General features: G+C 36.2%; 1 protein-coding gene across 2 annotated transcripts in view; it reads left to right on the top strand.

The window, feature by feature from the left end:
- LOC127864276 (uncharacterized) overlaps window positions 1–16543 on the top strand; it is a 213295-nt gene that overhangs the window by 177260 nt on the left and 19492 nt on the right. The window contains exons 3-6 of one of the 2 annotated variants that reach the window (XM_052403946.1): window positions 1866–2224; window positions 2852–2917; window positions 12015–12230; window positions 12643–14605. In XM_052403946.1, the coding sequence (XP_052259906.1) occupies window positions 1866–2215 (350 nt within the window). In that variant the 3' untranslated portion in view covers window positions 2216–2224; window positions 2852–2917; window positions 12015–12230; window positions 12643–14605. The remainder of the gene's footprint in view (window positions 1–1865; window positions 2225–2851; window positions 2918–12014; window positions 12231–12642; window positions 14606–16543) is intronic. The other variant, XR_008041670.1, reaches the window with a different exon arrangement.

Raw genomic sequence — 16543 nt, 5'->3', positions numbered from 1 at the left:
TTAGTGTGGCAGCTACGGCATGTTAACAATAGATTCTTTTAATTGTAAAGACATGTGATTAATGCTATACTGCTTCGTAAACTAAGAAGAAACGTTTCGATGTAATTATTAGAGGATGTTTTGTGTCATGACAGTTTTTAATTTATTGTAATTTAAATGTAATTTACACTATATTCATATTTCAGTTCAAATGATATGCATCTAATGTTTTAGTCTGGGAACCAGACTACCAATGTTTACGGTGATTTTTGTATTATTAGCCAATGCACAATTCGGGTTTATTCATTTCGGACCTATCATGAATGAAGGTCATCTAAGGTGAAAAGTGACATTAAACAGCTACGCCGAAAAAAGTAGTTCATACTTCAGTACATGTATAAAAATTATCCTAAATGAACGCAATTTTTACACCATTGATACATCTAACTAAAGATGTATAGAATAATATTTCTTAAATTCCAATATATTGATGTGGATGAATCTTTAAAATGGTTAAAATTAGAGGAATGAAAGAAAATATTTATATTTGAAGTTAGAATAAGACATCAACCATAGACTAAAATGTAAGTAAAATAGACACAAATCGACTGGCATCAAATAAATTAAGTTTACTTTGAAACCGGTGTTTCATTGGATTTTTGCTATCATAAAAAGATGAAGCTGATGCAAGCATGAAAGCATTTTAAAAAAACATTCAAACTGATAAAAATGCCATTACTGTTAATGGAAAAGTTCTTATTATACTAAACCTATAGATAAAATATTTAAAAACAAAAACATTTAGAACATGAAATAAACAGTTTTGTTTGAGAAAATCACAAAAATGATTCCCATTCCAAGTTTGATGTCTTACTCAAAATTCACATAATACAATGGCATAGATATTTTATAAGTATATGATTTATGAAATTCAAATAGAAACTAGTTCATGTTATAAATTGTTAAGGCTATACAATGTTCACAGTATTGTAATGTATTAAAGTTTCAACCCTTGATTTTATTATTTGGAAATGTTTATTTATGTTCCATGTTTGAGAACTTCTTTTTTAAGAAAAATAACCAAGAAGCAGTTTTGCACTGAAATGTTGGTTAGAACAGTTTTGCACCAAACAAAAGTTCCCAATTGCTAAAATTTATAGTGGGAAAACTGTTCTAACTCCAATAATGATAAATATCTTTTTATAGTTTGTAATATTATTTCATTTATGTTGAATAACATATTGAAATGATATGTTGTAGTAATATAAGACAAAAAATGTGTTGGATCTCATATAGTATACATAAAGGCAAGTTTTTTCTACTTCCTGAACAATTTTGAAAAATAGAGTTGGAACAGTGTTGCGCTGAACAGGCGATATGTGCCCTTTGAATGCTACAATACATTGTAGCCAAAATAAGATTCAGAAATATTGATTTATAAACATGAGTAATGAAGTATATTGACTGTCACTACATGGCATGTCTATAAATAGAAACTGAGTTCCTGGGAAAGAGACACTTTCTGACCCTGTCTTAATTTTGTGGTTGTAAAATGATTGTACATGTACAATATGTTTACCTGTTGATAGAACTGTGCAATTGTTTCAGTATGTGTAATTGTTTCCATCTGTGTAATTGTTTTGATTCAATTCATATCTAACTCACCAGTCGCACTTCAACATGTCAAAACGTTAACACAATACTTCTGCTACTGAAGTTTAATGTCACACTTAACTATTGAATCATTGAAATGTATGCATATATTTTAGATGTGTAAAGGCCTCTTTATAGCAACATATGCGTAATACAATATCACTGCAGTATGTTTAATAAGATTATTTAACATTGACAGTAATTCAATATCTTGATGTTACTCTGTTTTGCAGTATACAAGTGTGCTGTGAGTCCCACAGGGGACAGGCTGTACATCACCAACCACTGGCAGGACAAGCTTCTCACCCTGGCCAGGGATGGCACACTCCTGGCTATATACACAGACCCAGCACGAGAGTGGCCAACTGGTCTACATGTGACCCCTGCAGGCCAGGTGCTGGTCTGTGTAGGCTGGCCCCACACTGTACTACAGGTGGGCTGGGAGGGAAAGAGTAAGCTGGCTACGCTGGCTACTCAGAAGGATGGATTGAGGAGCCCACGGTCAGTCTGCTACAGCAGCACCACATCATCCATCATTGTGGGACAGTCTTTGGACAACATCCTGGTGTTCAGAGTGGAATAGTGTGTACATGTATGTATATGTTGTAATTAGTGATTAGTATTTCAATGACAATGTGTTGTTTAGCATACCAACATTGTAGTGTGTAGTTAAAAGATACAAATAATTTATGTACACATATTGTTATCTGATTATACAATGTGAGGGTTTTTGTTTGAACATTAGATCTAATGCATATTATGTTATGTTGTCATAACGTTTATGCCATTATGGTCCTAAAATTTAGTTCTTGTAAAATAAAGTTCTTGCATGAAAAAACAAAGCATTTTAACTGAACATGTAATATTTGTACATAGATGCACATGTACGTAGCAACTGAGGCTATTTTTAGACTTTCATTTCTATAACCACCATGATGTCATGTAAGAAATGTATATGGATGAATACTTTTTTTTATAAAATATGAAATTGTTTAAGTTATCTTTGGAGGAGTATATATTAATATTGAATGCAATGTTTACAGAAAGGTAACACTTGATGTAATATTTATTAATTTGCCATATTTTATGCTGTTGAACATTTGTTATTGATTTTCATTACATTTATATAATCGTGTGTGTGTTAATTACTTTTTTTATTAATTTGTGTGAGTCCTAAATATACATACAAGAAATACATCAAGCTATTTTGCTGCTACAGTCGCTGCTGAGTCAGGACAAGGATGCTGAGGATGTGGTGGACAAGGATGACCTGACTACGCAAAAGGTAACATAGACCCTTTGTCAGACCTTTTCTTTGTCATTTTGGGGAAAAAATGCCATTTTGAGTTTGGCATATTTTCCTGTGAAAAGTCAATTGATTTGGGAAAAACTAATTTAATATAATTCTTTCTAATTTATCAAATTATACGAATAAAATCATTTTATGATAGTACATACTTTGTTAGATCTAATTGAAATATGATTGAGATATAATAATTATAATGCAAAAAAAAGGGGAACATCACATCAGGCAATTTACACATGTTTAGTGGAAAAAAAACGCCCCGATTGGTCGTTTTTTATCACATCTTTACACAGTAACATATATGCCAAAATTTGACAACAAATGGTGAATGTTTGTGTTTCTTGGAAATTTTGAGCACTTTTATCGTAAATATTTATCAGAATGTCTTTTTAATAATGGACTTTACAGGATTATCGGGTAATGAGTAACAACTGTAAAAGTAGTAAGTTGGCAGTAATAGATAAAAAGTATGGTTTCATACGGATGTATTAAGGAATCGATCAAGACGCGATTATTCGTATCTATGCGGGAAAGGGTTAAAACAATTTTTAGCTCGACTATTATACATGAAATATATATAGTGGAGCTATCCTACTCACCCCAGCGTCGGCGTTTCCATTTCCGTGCCGTTTCTGTTTCCGTTAGCGTGCAAATGTTAAAGTTTTCATACTACCCCAAATATTTTCAATGTCCCTTGACATATTGCTTTCATATTTTGCATACTTGTTTACCATCATGACCCCAACCTATAAACAAGAGCATACAACTGTATCAAGCATTTTGACAGAATTATTGCCCCTTTTATACTAAGAATATGCATATTATTGATAAATCTTTGTTAAACTTTGCGTACTACCCCAAATATTTTCCTATATCCTTTGACATATTGCTTTCATATTTTGCATACTTGTTTACCAGCATCACCCCAACCTATAAACAAGAGCAGACAACTGTATCAAGCATTTTGACATAATTATGGCACCGTTTTACACTTAGATAATTGAACATTTTGCTTAAATTGCCATAACTTCTTTATTTATGATCACATTTATTATTACTTTGACAAAACAACACTTACCGGAATACCACAATGGATTCCACCCAAACAATACCCCACGCCCCTACCCAGAATCCCTTCCCCCCCCCCCAACCTTTCCCCCCATTTTTTTATTATTTGTTTTAAACATCATCTTATAAATTACCACAATCAACCACCCCACATTATACCACCCTCTCATCATCCCCCGTACCCCCCCAACCTCCCCCCAAACCTCCCCCCAATTTTTTTTGTTGTTTTAGCATCATCAAATAAATTACCCCACCCCACATTATACCCCCTACCCCCTAAAAAAAAAACCTCCCCCCCCCCCCACCAAATTTTTTTTTGTAACATCATCTTTCAAATTACCCCACCCCACATTGTACCCCCCTCTCACCCCCCACCCCCCTTCCCCCCAAAAGAATTTTTTTTTCATTTTTTTTTTCTTTCGAAAGATCCTCTAATAAATGACCACACCCCACATTATACCCCCTCTCACCCCCCCCCCCCCCAACAAAAATATTTTTTTGTTTTCCTTTTTTTATTTTTGAAATATTGTCTAATAACTTATTGAATATGAACAATTTCCCCATGATGGCTTACGTTATACTGTCAAGCACTCGAATAGTCAAGCGCACTGTCCTCTGACAGCTCTTGTTGTTAAATCTGATTAATGACTTTATTCCTGTTTTTTCTTGAAGAGTCATAATGCACCGTCATAACGTCATTTCACTCTAAAAAAAAAAAAAAAAATATGTAGGGTGCAGCCCTCCCCCCCCCCCCCCCAAATGGCCCCAGGGCGTCTGAAAAAATTCCTGTTGTAAGCATTGTAATTATAATAAGGCACTTAATTATTTAAAAACAAATAAAAATGCTTCGGGTATGGGTCCGTTTTACTGACCCATAAATACACCAGGAACTTGTGTATTTCCTGTTTATTAAGAATGCAAAAAGACGAGGTGGTAAAGAACAGAATGAATTTACATAAGGTAAAATATCCTCTTAAATTGTTTGTATATTGCAAAATCATGGATATTCCTCCTCATGAAATTTTGGTGATTACAAAAGTTTTTCATGGACATATAATTAGTTAATGTGTGGATTACTCAGTTTGGAAAAATAAATAAGGAATTTGTGTCAGTTCATTTCCGGTGTGTTTGTGATAAATTTGTAGATCGGTAAAACCTTAAAATCAACAAAAATTAGCATCGAACGCATAAGAATTGTTTTACAGTGTTACATCTGTATTAAAAAAGCTAAATATGAATCATGAACATGAATATGAGATATGATATCATAGAAGTTAAAATTGCGTCTTTTTTTTATGTATCGTGTTTACAGCACGACTTCATTGACTTGAGGATCAATAACTAAAAAACTTTTTCAGCTTGATGCTTCCCAACTTATTCATAAGAAACCTCATTAACACAACACCTCTAGAATTTATGTCATTCCCATGCAGACCTTGAGTTTTTAAAAAATTGTGAGATATTTAATTAAGCTTGGAATGCCTTGGTTGTATAGAGCCTGTTTGCAAGGAGATGTTAAGTTTTTAGTATGTATATAGTGTTGCTGTTATTTGTCGAATTTGTGGTCTGAAATCGACCCCATTTACAATCCTAAAACAATGTATTTTTCCCAAACAACTGCCTCAAATGTCCAATTGAAGATAAAGAAAAATAAATGTATCACAATATCAAGTTAATCTCCCTACCCAGCTCTATTACTTGAACCTTATTTCATGTAAATACAATTTTGAAAACGCTTATTCTCAATTATATAGTATTTGTAAGCAAAAAACCAACAACATCAATGTCCCAATTTGTGGTAAAAACACCAAGAATTTTCCCTATTAGAAGGACTCCGGCCTCATTCCACAAACTTAAGTTAAGTCTGCTTACAGTCTGTTGTTGAGTGTTTTTTCAAGAAACATATGTGCCTCCCTCTGGGATAATGGGACTAAATGCATGTGTGTAAAGTGTGGTCCCAGATTAGCCTGTGTAGTCTGCACAGGGATTAAATGCATGTGCATAAAGTGTGGTCCCAGATAGCCTGTGTAGTCTGTACAGGGACTAAATGCATGTGTGTAAAGTGTGGTCCCAGATTAGCCTGTGTAGTCTGCACAGGGACTAAATGCATGTGTGTAAAGTGTGGTCCCAGATAAGCCTGTGTAGTCTGTACAGGGACTAAATGCATGTGCATAAAGTGTGGTCCCAGATTAGCCTGTGTAGTCTGTACAGGGACTAAATGCATGTGCATAAAGCGTGGTCCCAGATTAGCCTGTGTAGTCTGCACAGGCACTAAATGCATGTGTGTAAAGTGTGGTCCCAGATTAGCCTGTGTAGTCTGTACAGGGACTAAATGCTTGTGTGTAAAGTGTGGTCCCAGATTAGCCTGTGTAGTCAGTACAGGGACTAAATGCATGTGCATAAAGTGTGGTCCCAGATTAGCCTGTGTAGTCTGTACAGGGACTAAATGCATGTGTGTAAAGTGTGGTCCCAGATTAGCATGTGTAGTCTGTACAGGGACTAAATGCATGTGCATAAAGTGTGGTCCCAGATTAGCCTGTGTAGTCTGTACAGGGACTAAATGCATGTGTGTAAAGTGTGCTCCCAGATTAGCCTGTGTAGTCTGTACAGGGACTAAATGCATGTGTGTAAAGTGTGGTCCCAAATTAGCCTGTGTAGTATGTACAGGGACTAAATGCATGTGTGTAAAGTGTGGTCCCAGATTAGCCTGTGTAGTCTGTACAGGGACTAAATGCATGTGTGTAAAGTGTGGTCCCAGATTAGCATGTGTAGTCTGTACAGGGACTAAATGCATGTGCATAAAGCGTGGTCCCAGATTAGCCTGTGTAGTCTGCACAGGCACTAAATGCATGTGTGTAAAGTGTGGTCCCATATTAGCCTGTGTAGTCTGCACAGGGACTAAATGCATGTGTGTAAAGTGTGGTCCCAGATTAGCCTGTGTAGTCTGCACAGGGACTAAATGCATGTGTGTAAAGTGTGGTCCCAGATTAGCCTGTGTAGTCTGTACAGGGACTAAATGCATGTGCATAAAGTGTGGTCCCAGATTAGCATGTGTTGTCTGTACAGGGACTAAATGCATGTGTGTAAAGTGTGGTCCCAGATTAGCATGTGTTGTCTGTACAGGGACTAAATGCATGTGTGTAAAGTGTGGTCCCAGATTAGCCTGTGTAGTCTGCACAGGGACTAAATGCATGTGTGTAAAGTGTGGTCCCCTTACCTTCTGTCAACGAGTTGTACAAGATGATACCAGGTGAGCCTTGTTCTGGGATAATAGTGCTTACCGTAATTACTGTATGTTTTCGGACACTTAAAGATAATATATTTTTTTCGTGTCCGAAAACTTAGATTCGAAAAATATTCACAAAATACAGGTGTCCGAAAACTTAGAGTCGAAAATTGAAGTGTCCGAAATAGCGTCAATTGTATCAACGACTACGGGTAATAGCACGCGCTTGTAAAATACCATGCCGTATTGTATAAATTACAGCTATATGTGTTTGCACTGCATTTTGAATAATTTTAAATGCTTAATTTATGTGACAGATCGTTACTACAAGGTTGTACTTTGACCAACGAGTTCAAAGATGAGCATGTGATGTACCGATACTCGCTAGTATGAACCTGTAATTAACGCAAAAAAAAGCAAACAATGAATTGTTTGTTCATTTCCGATAGTTGTTGTCTTACACCTTCCATTGTTCGTAAAACTTGCAAAAGGGAGCATCACACTTTGAAGCGTTTAGTATTTGTCACAGTTATTTTACTGAGAAGGGGAAGTACCATTGCGGTAGATAATAGCACAGTTCTGCTGTGACGTCACAAATTGCTAAGCTGACCGATTCATAGGTCACGTGGTTTAACCACAGACAAAGGATTCACTCATGTGGATTCACTCATGTTAATTGGCACTACCCCTGGTAATTGTCATAACGCTTATGTAATCGGGCGAAACAATTGATTCATACCAGTTTACAAGGTTTTTTACCCAATAACGCAAATGTAATGGTCCGTTGCCCTCAGGCATGCACCTGTCATGTTTTATGATGTTAATCTGGTTGTTAAACCCCATGATCGAAGTGTCATTAGATATCGAAAACAAGACCGAAATTTGGTAAAATAGCGCTGTAAAATATACTGTCCGAAAACTTAGAGACATTAATAATGGACGAAAACTTGTGTGTCCGAAAATTAAGAGTCACGAAAAATAATTTTTTTTGCTAAAAAACGGGGTGTCCGAAAACTTAGAGTGTCCGAAAACATAGAGTAATTACGGTAATGCATTTTAGTGCCATCTGCAGAATAGCCTGTGCAGTGGGCACACAGAGTAATATGGGATGATACTTTCCGCTTTTTGTTTAAAGGGAATTTGTATGCCCCCGGTAGGGTGGCATATAGCAGTTGAACTGTCCGTCAGTCAGTCAGTCAGTATGTCAGTCTCTCCGTCCGTCTGAAAAAAACTTTAACATTGGCCATTACTTGCGATATTGAAGATAGCAACTTGATATTTTGCATGCATGTGTATCTCATGGAGGTGCACATTTTGAGTGGTAAAATTTCAAGGTCAAGATAATCCTTCAAGGTCTAGGGTCGAAAATACAAATCCAAGGAAAGTAATAAGCTTTAAAGGGAGATAATTATTATATACAATACATTTTCGTTTTAAGAGTATTTGTATGCTCCTGGTAGTGTGGCATATAGCAGTTGAACTGTCCATCAGTCAGTCAGTCAGTATGTCAGTCTCTCCGTCCGTCCGAAAAACAACAACATTGGCCATAACTGTTGCAATTTTGAAGATAGCAACTTGATATTTGGCATGCATGTGTATCTCATGAAGCTGCACATTTTGAGCGGTGAAAGGTCAAGGACATCCTTCAATGATATAGGTCAAAAACAAAATCCAAGAGAAGTAATAAGCTTTAAAGGGGGATTATTTCTATACCTGCCAAATGATAAATACAAATTATATTTCAAAGCGGCGCAGTAGGGGGCATTTTGTTTCTGAGGAACACATCTCTTGTTTCTAAACAAAAATCAAGTCTTAGTAAAAAAAAGTGTCGTCTCAGGTTAGCCTATGAGGACTCCACTGGCTTATGTGGGAAGACACTATACACATTCATTAAGTCCCGTTTTTCAAGAGCGATGCTCAAGTTAAGTCCGTTTAAGGGTTGTATTTATACATTCTTATGAGAATAAATTTGGTATAACAAACAATATGATTAAAAAAGTGGTTATTGGGACAATGGTGTTCATGTTAATGCAAATTAAAAATAATTGTTAAGAGATACTAATGTAAGCAATGTGTGATTGAATTCAGAGCGCTTAAAATTGAATGGCTCTTGTGCTATTTTAAACTTTTCTCACAGTGGTGAAGTCTTAATATATTTATAAATTACTGTAAACGAGTATCCAAACTAGAAACCTAATTCGTATATAAATGTGGAAACTTAATTTATTTGAATAAAGAAAGAATGAACATAAAATGCAATAATAAATACAATTAAAATGAATTAAGAGAACCTATGAATTTTGACTTGTTCACAGATTAGCAGAATAGTAATTTTCTAAAAATTATAATATACAGTCAAAACCTGTTGGCTCAAACTTGCTTGGCTCAACTTTCCGGTTTGTCCGGACTATCCTCAAAGCATCTATTTTTGTATTGCTAAATATTCATATACATTTATGTCAAATGGCTCGAATTTTCAGGGGTCAAATAATGTCTCATATTTTTTTTAAGTCCCCGTCACAATTTTCACGTTGTTTTGTTTGCCTGGCTCTAAAGCACCTAGGGTCGCATAAAGCTGTTACTTGATTATGAGCACTTGATTTAAGGCTCCCTATAATTTCAAACATGTTATTGACTCAATCGTTAATTGATTTGAGTAAAAGATGACAATCTGGCGTTTTTGTAGATGCTATAATATTATGGCTGGAACAGCTGCATCACAATATGGTTTATTAAACAATCCATCCAGAAGGCCAAAAGCCCAAGAGGACAAAGCAAGCATACAGTGTTTACAAAATACACAGTTTATGATTATACAAAATAAAGATCTACTATAATAGTTAGAGCTACAGTTATAATATGTCAACTTGAATAGACAATTTTGTATCTATGCGTCGTCATGTCATTCTTAAATAAAAACACAAGCAAATAAAGTAATACATGTGTTGTTTAATACTTGGGCAATGTGCATATAATGCTTACATATTGCTTTGTTTCTTAGCGTTATTCCTTACATAAGATCATTGTTTGATTGTTTGTGTAACTGTTTTAAAATAGTGATTACTTAAAAATGTCATGTATATAAATTCTGTTCTTACTGATTCAAAAGAAGAAAGTAGTACGGAGATTAGGCAGTATGAATACTCTTCAACTGGAGATGTAAATCTATTGCAGATTTATGTTAGTAAACACAAGTATATTCAGATCGGTTGGATCGAATTCTGGATGGCTAAAACTTTTGTTGTCAGTCCAGCCAAGTTAGAGTCATTGGGTTTCGACTTTATTCAGCAATTAATATTTGCATTACACCGGACTAAAAAAAATCTCAATTATTGTTCTTAATGAACAATCATAAATTTAGATTAAAAATAAATATAATAAATCTTGTCAAACACATTTCTAAAAACATGTTGATTAAGTACTGTAAATTTGTTATAATTTGTGGTACACTAATTAATGTTGATTTCGTGGGTTTACTGATCCACTAAATTTACTCAAACACATAACAAAATGATCCATGCAAATTCATGTTTTTTTCAACAAGTAAGAAATGAACGAATTTACATGTCCACAAAAAAGTATTTTTTTGAAATACCTCCAAGTGTTATGCCAACTAATATAAATGATTTTCCAGGATCAGGGGTATAGCATTCCAGTCTCTAGCTTGAATTGTTGACCAATATTTTGCATCTGTTTCATCAGTCAGTGCCTTTTTTAAAGTTGTAGTTTTTCCTTTTTATGGAATTACAGTGGTTTTTTTTCAAATTTGAGAGTTTTGTGGGTCACAATTCAAAGAAATTTGTGACTAGAATTTTCGCATGTTTAAGAAGTTTGCTACTCATTTCTTCACTATAATTAAAATTCGAGAATCATTTTACTTTCTTAAAATGAATGGGTCAAAGGATGATACAAAACATGACACAAAACACGTCCTGTGATCGGATTTGTGTTTGTGGGCAATTGGGTAATATGTTTTCAGAAACTTGTGTTTTCCCTCAACATATCAAACAAAGTTTATGATAGCAATTTACTTGGAAAAAATCGTTTCTTGGTATTGGTTACTGTGAAAATGTGGATTTTTAGGCGTCACCAAAGAACGGGCAAACTAGTGTTGTCAGTGTGTAGTCGTTAAGGGCAAGTGGCCTATAACATAATTTAAATCCAATGTATATGAGCAGTACAATATATGGAAAAGTAAAGTGATACGTATAATAAGTACAATTTAAAAACAATGTTAAGAAGATGATTTTCTATTATTTTTTAATTTTATACAGGAAAAAACATCTTTAAATGGGGCTTAATGCATGTGCTTAAATTGTTTCCGTTGTCCTAGATTAGCTTGTGCAATCCACACAGGCATATTTGGGACAACAATTTCATATGTTAAGTATTTTTGTTGAAAAGGAATATCCTCTTTATGAAAATCCAGTCAAAAAGTGTCCTTCCTGATTAGCTTGTGTGGACTTCACATGTTAATCTGGGACGACTATTTGTAATATTTAGGAGCCGCGTATTGGCTAATGAAATTACATCATTATGAATATACAGGTTGGTATACAGTGTTTTATTAGCCAACAATGTTTTAATGCGAAATGGTTTGATGATATTAATTTTCGTGCTATTGAGGACAATAAACCAATGAAATGCCAGATTAGAAATTCATTAGAAGGAAATGTTGCCTATTAAACACCTTCATAACCAATCAAGAGGCATAGTTTCGTATAGATTGTAATATAAACATTTTTTACAAGTTCACATCACCCACTGTGCTGTTGTTTTCAGGACAGCACCACCATTGATATCGAGTTGGCCCAGCAACAGCACCAGTCCGGCCTGCAGGAGCCCCAGTCCAGGACGACCCATCCACTCCCCTGACCCATAACTCATCATACTTGATATTCGAAAAAATGGGGCCTTATGCATGTGCTTAAATTGTTATCACAGATAAGCCTATGCAGTTTGCACAGGCTAATAATGGACAACATTTTTCTCTTTAAGGTATTTTTTGTTGAACAAATAATCCTCTATGAAAATCCAGACTAGTCAGAAAGTACCCTCCCTTATTAGCTTACTGGTATGTGAATTTCACATGCTAATCTGGGACGACACTTTCTAACATTAGTGATCCCTATATTGGCTTATGAAAATACATTTCTAGAAATGGAGTAAAGATTATAGATATAAATTTACAGATAAGTATAACATTAGCCAACACTTTTCTTGTTTTAATACAAAATGACTACATTGTATTTATGTTTATGCTATTAAGGACAAGGAACCAATAAAATGCCAGAATAGAAATTCATGTTTTTGAAAACCTTCTCAGCCAGTCAAGAGGCATAGTTTGTTATAGCTTGTAATATACTTTGTTACAAGTTCCTATCACCCACTGTGTTGTTGTTGTTTTCAGCAGAGCACCAGCATTGATATCGAGTTGGCCCAGCAACCGCACCAGTCCCGCCTGCTGAAGCCCCAGTCCAGAACGACCCTTCCCCTCCCTTGACTTCTAACTCCTCCGCCTTGACCGCCTGCCTCAAAAAGTCAGCATCATTGAACAACTCCGTTGTGCAGGAAATTCTTAGCATGATTCTGTTCTGAACAAACGCAATGCCAACGTCAAGTTGTCCACACATAAGCCTGGGTAGTTTTGTTAAGCTAGAGTTCCCCGTGGGCCTGAGAGGGACGAGTGTTACAGACACGAAAAGTTATAGCAGTAGTTATGGTAACGTTAACAGTCAGTTGTTGCTGTTGGACATCACAACAAATATCATGAAGAATAAAAATTTCAATAAGTTGTTCCAATCTTTATGGGACAAACAGAAATTGAACGGAAGAAAATCAAGGAACAATAAAAGCGTAAGCTTTCCTAGTGGGATCCATCTGCTGTTGATAGTTTGAACAATTGTAGGGTAACGGACTGCCCCAGATTGTCCTCTCAGCGGCCTGAATATCATAATAGAACGGACTTTTGGCAATATTTCTGACAAAGAAAGGCAACTTGGTTGTGAATACCCAGAGCACGATACATCCATGCTGACAAAGAAAGGCGGTAATGACTTGGTTGTGAACACCCAGAGCGCGATACATCAATGCTGACACAGTAAGGCAGTAATGACTTGGTTGTGAACACCCAGAGCACAATACATCCGTGCTGACACAGAAAGGCAGTCATGACTTGGTTGTGAACACCCAGAGCACAATACATACATGCTGACACAGAAAGGAAGGAATGACTTGGCTGTGAACACAGAACACGATACACCCATGCTGACACAGAAAGGCAGTAATGACTTGACTGTGAAAACAGAGCACAATACATCCATGCTGAAACAGAATGGCAGTCATGACTATGCTGTGAACACCCAGAGCACGATATATCCATGCTGACACAGAAAGGCAGTAATGACTATGCTGTGAAAACCCACAGAAAGATATATCCATGCTGACACAGAAAGGCAGTAATGACTTGGTTTTGAACAACCAGAGCAAGTTATATCCATGCTGACACAGAAAGGCAGTTATGACTTGGCTGTGAACACAGAACACAATACACCCATGCTGTGAACACAGAGCACAATACATACATGCTGACACAGAAAGGCAGTAATGACTTGACTGTGAGCACAGAACACCATACATCCATGCTGATACAGAAACACAGTTATGACTTAGTTGTGAACACAGAGCACAATACATCCTTGTTGACACAGAAAGGCAGTAATGACTTGGCTGTGAACACAGAGCACAATACATCCATGCTGACACAGAAAGGCAGTTATGACTTGGTTGTGAACACAGAGCACAATACATCCTTGTTGACAAGGAAAGGCAGTAATGACTTTGCCGTGAACTGAGAGCACGATACATCCATGCTGACACAGAAAGGCAGTAATGACTTGGATGTAAACACCCAGAGCACAATATATCCATGCTGGCACAGAAAGGCAGTAATGACTATGCTGTGAACACCCAGAGCACAATACATCCATGCTGAAACAGAAAGGCAGTAATGACTTGGTTGTGAACACAGAGCACAATACATCCTTGTTGACACAGAAAGGCAGTAAAGACTTTGTTATAAACACTAAGATATCCATACATCCATGGGGTGTGCCACAGACGCAAATTACGCCCACCATTTTGAACAAGGTGCTTAAAGTGAACACGTCTGGTTTTGCTATGAGCACTTAGCACTCCGAGTTCAAAAGGCCTCACATTGAATTGATGCAAGAGAAGGCTTTGAAAAATAACAGCAGTTTTGTTGTGTGGTCCAGTACGCCCCCCGACTCAATACCTGAAGAAAGCAGAACTCAAACTTGTCTCTTAGCAATATCAGCAAGGCCAGCATGTCATCTCAGCTTCTAGAGCTTCAGGTGAGACCTTACAGTGTAAATTATTTTGTTGGAATTGGGGCCGAAATTTAGCCCCATTCTTATCTCAAAAAGTCTATATTTATGATAACTGGCTTAAGTTCTCAATTCATGGTTTCCCGGAAGAAAAAGAATGTTTTGATAGGTTGCAACATTGAGTTAATCAGAACTCAAATTAAGCCTTTAGCAATATCAGCGAGGCCAGCATATCAGCTCAGCTTCTTGAGCTTCAGGTGAGATCATACAGTGTTATTCATTTTGTCGAAATTGGGGCCAAAATTGAGTCCCATTCCTAATCTTAAACAGATTATTTTTTCCATTATTACTGGCTAAAGTTCTCAATTCAAGGTTTGACCCCAAACAATGTTTTAATAGGTTACAAATTGAGTTTGTTTCCATATGCAGCTCTATAAGTTGAACCTTAGTGCAATTTATCTTGATAGCACTTATTCTCAATTTTTAAATTATGTTTAGCAAAAACTACAAACATTTTCTCAATTAAATTCAAAACACTATAATTTTTTACGAATTGTCCCAATCCAAAAACGTAAAAAATAAACTCTGCACAGAGCTAGTCCCTAGTTATAGCACATTTTAAAGTTTTTTATCAGAATAACTGGCTTAATTATACCCCCACAAACAAAGTTTAGGGGGGTATATATGAGTGAATTTGTCTGTCGGTCTGTCTGTCGGTCCGTATTAAGTTTCCGCTCTCTAATTAAAGTAGTTTTCATCCGATCTTCACCAAACTTAGTCAGAAGTTGGAACATGGGCCTTGCCGGGTCAAAAACTAGGTCACGGGGTCACTTAGTGTGTTTTAAACTTTCAGCATGATGTCCGCTCTCTAATTCAAGTAGTTTTCATCCGATCTTCACCAAACTTGGTCAGAAGTTTTATCTAGATGATCTGAATGCCAAGTTCAAACACAGGCCATGCCTGATCAAAAACTAGGTCACAGGGTCACTTAGTATGTTTTACAAATTGAGCATGGTGTCCGCTCTCTATTTCAAGTAGTTTAAATCCGATCTTCACCACACTTGGTCAGAAGTTGTAACTAGATGATGTGTAGGTCAAGTTCGAACATGGGCCATGCCGGGTCAAAAACTAGGTCACGGGGTCATTTAGTGTGTTTTAAACCTCACCATGTTGTCCGCTCTCTAATTCAAGTAGTTTTTATCCTATCTTCACCAAACTTGGTCAAAAGTTGTATCTAGATGATGTCTAGGTACAATTTGAATATGGGTTATGCCGGCTCAAAAACTAGGTCACGGTGTATCTTGGTGTGTTTTAAACCTCAACATGTTGTCCGCTCTCTAATTCAAGTAGTTTTCATCCAAGCCTCACCAAATTTGGTCACAAGTTTTATCTAAATGATCTCTAGGACAAGTTTGAACATGGGCCATTCCGGGCCTAAAACTAGGTCACCGGGTCACTTTGTGCATTTTTAACATTCAGCATGGTGTCCGCTCTCTAATTCAAGTAGTTTACATCCAATCTTCACCAAACTTGGTCAGAAGTTTTATGGAGATGATCTTAAGGCCAAGTTAGAACATGGGCCTCTCTTGGTCAAAAACTAGGTCAAGGGGTCAAGCATGGTGTCCGCTGTTTTTGTGAAGACGGCATGCAAAATATTATGTGTCAATGCGGCATGTGGGGGTATTCGTCAGGTCTTTGACAAAGCTCTAGTTTGTTTATTTCACTAAGTTTAATTACTATTTTGAACTTACATCTATTGTTTCTTATTAAATGCCATACAGGTGTATTGTCTCACATTAAAAGTTGTTAAGTCTCAGGTATAAGTCATAAACTGTCACATTTAAAGATGTGCAGACTCACACTTAAATATGTAGATTGTAACATTTATAGTTGTGTTGTCTCACATTTTAAGTTGCTGAGTATCACATTTAAAATTATGTAGTCTCACATTTAAAGTTCTATAGT

The sequence above is a fragment of the Dreissena polymorpha genome, chromosome 1, assembly GCF_020536995.1.
Source record: "Dreissena polymorpha isolate Duluth1 chromosome 1, UMN_Dpol_1.0, whole genome shotgun sequence".
Taxonomy (NCBI): Eukaryota; Metazoa; Mollusca; class Bivalvia; order Myida; family Dreissenidae; genus Dreissena; species Dreissena polymorpha.
This window is presented reverse-complemented; position numbering and strand designations above follow the sequence as displayed.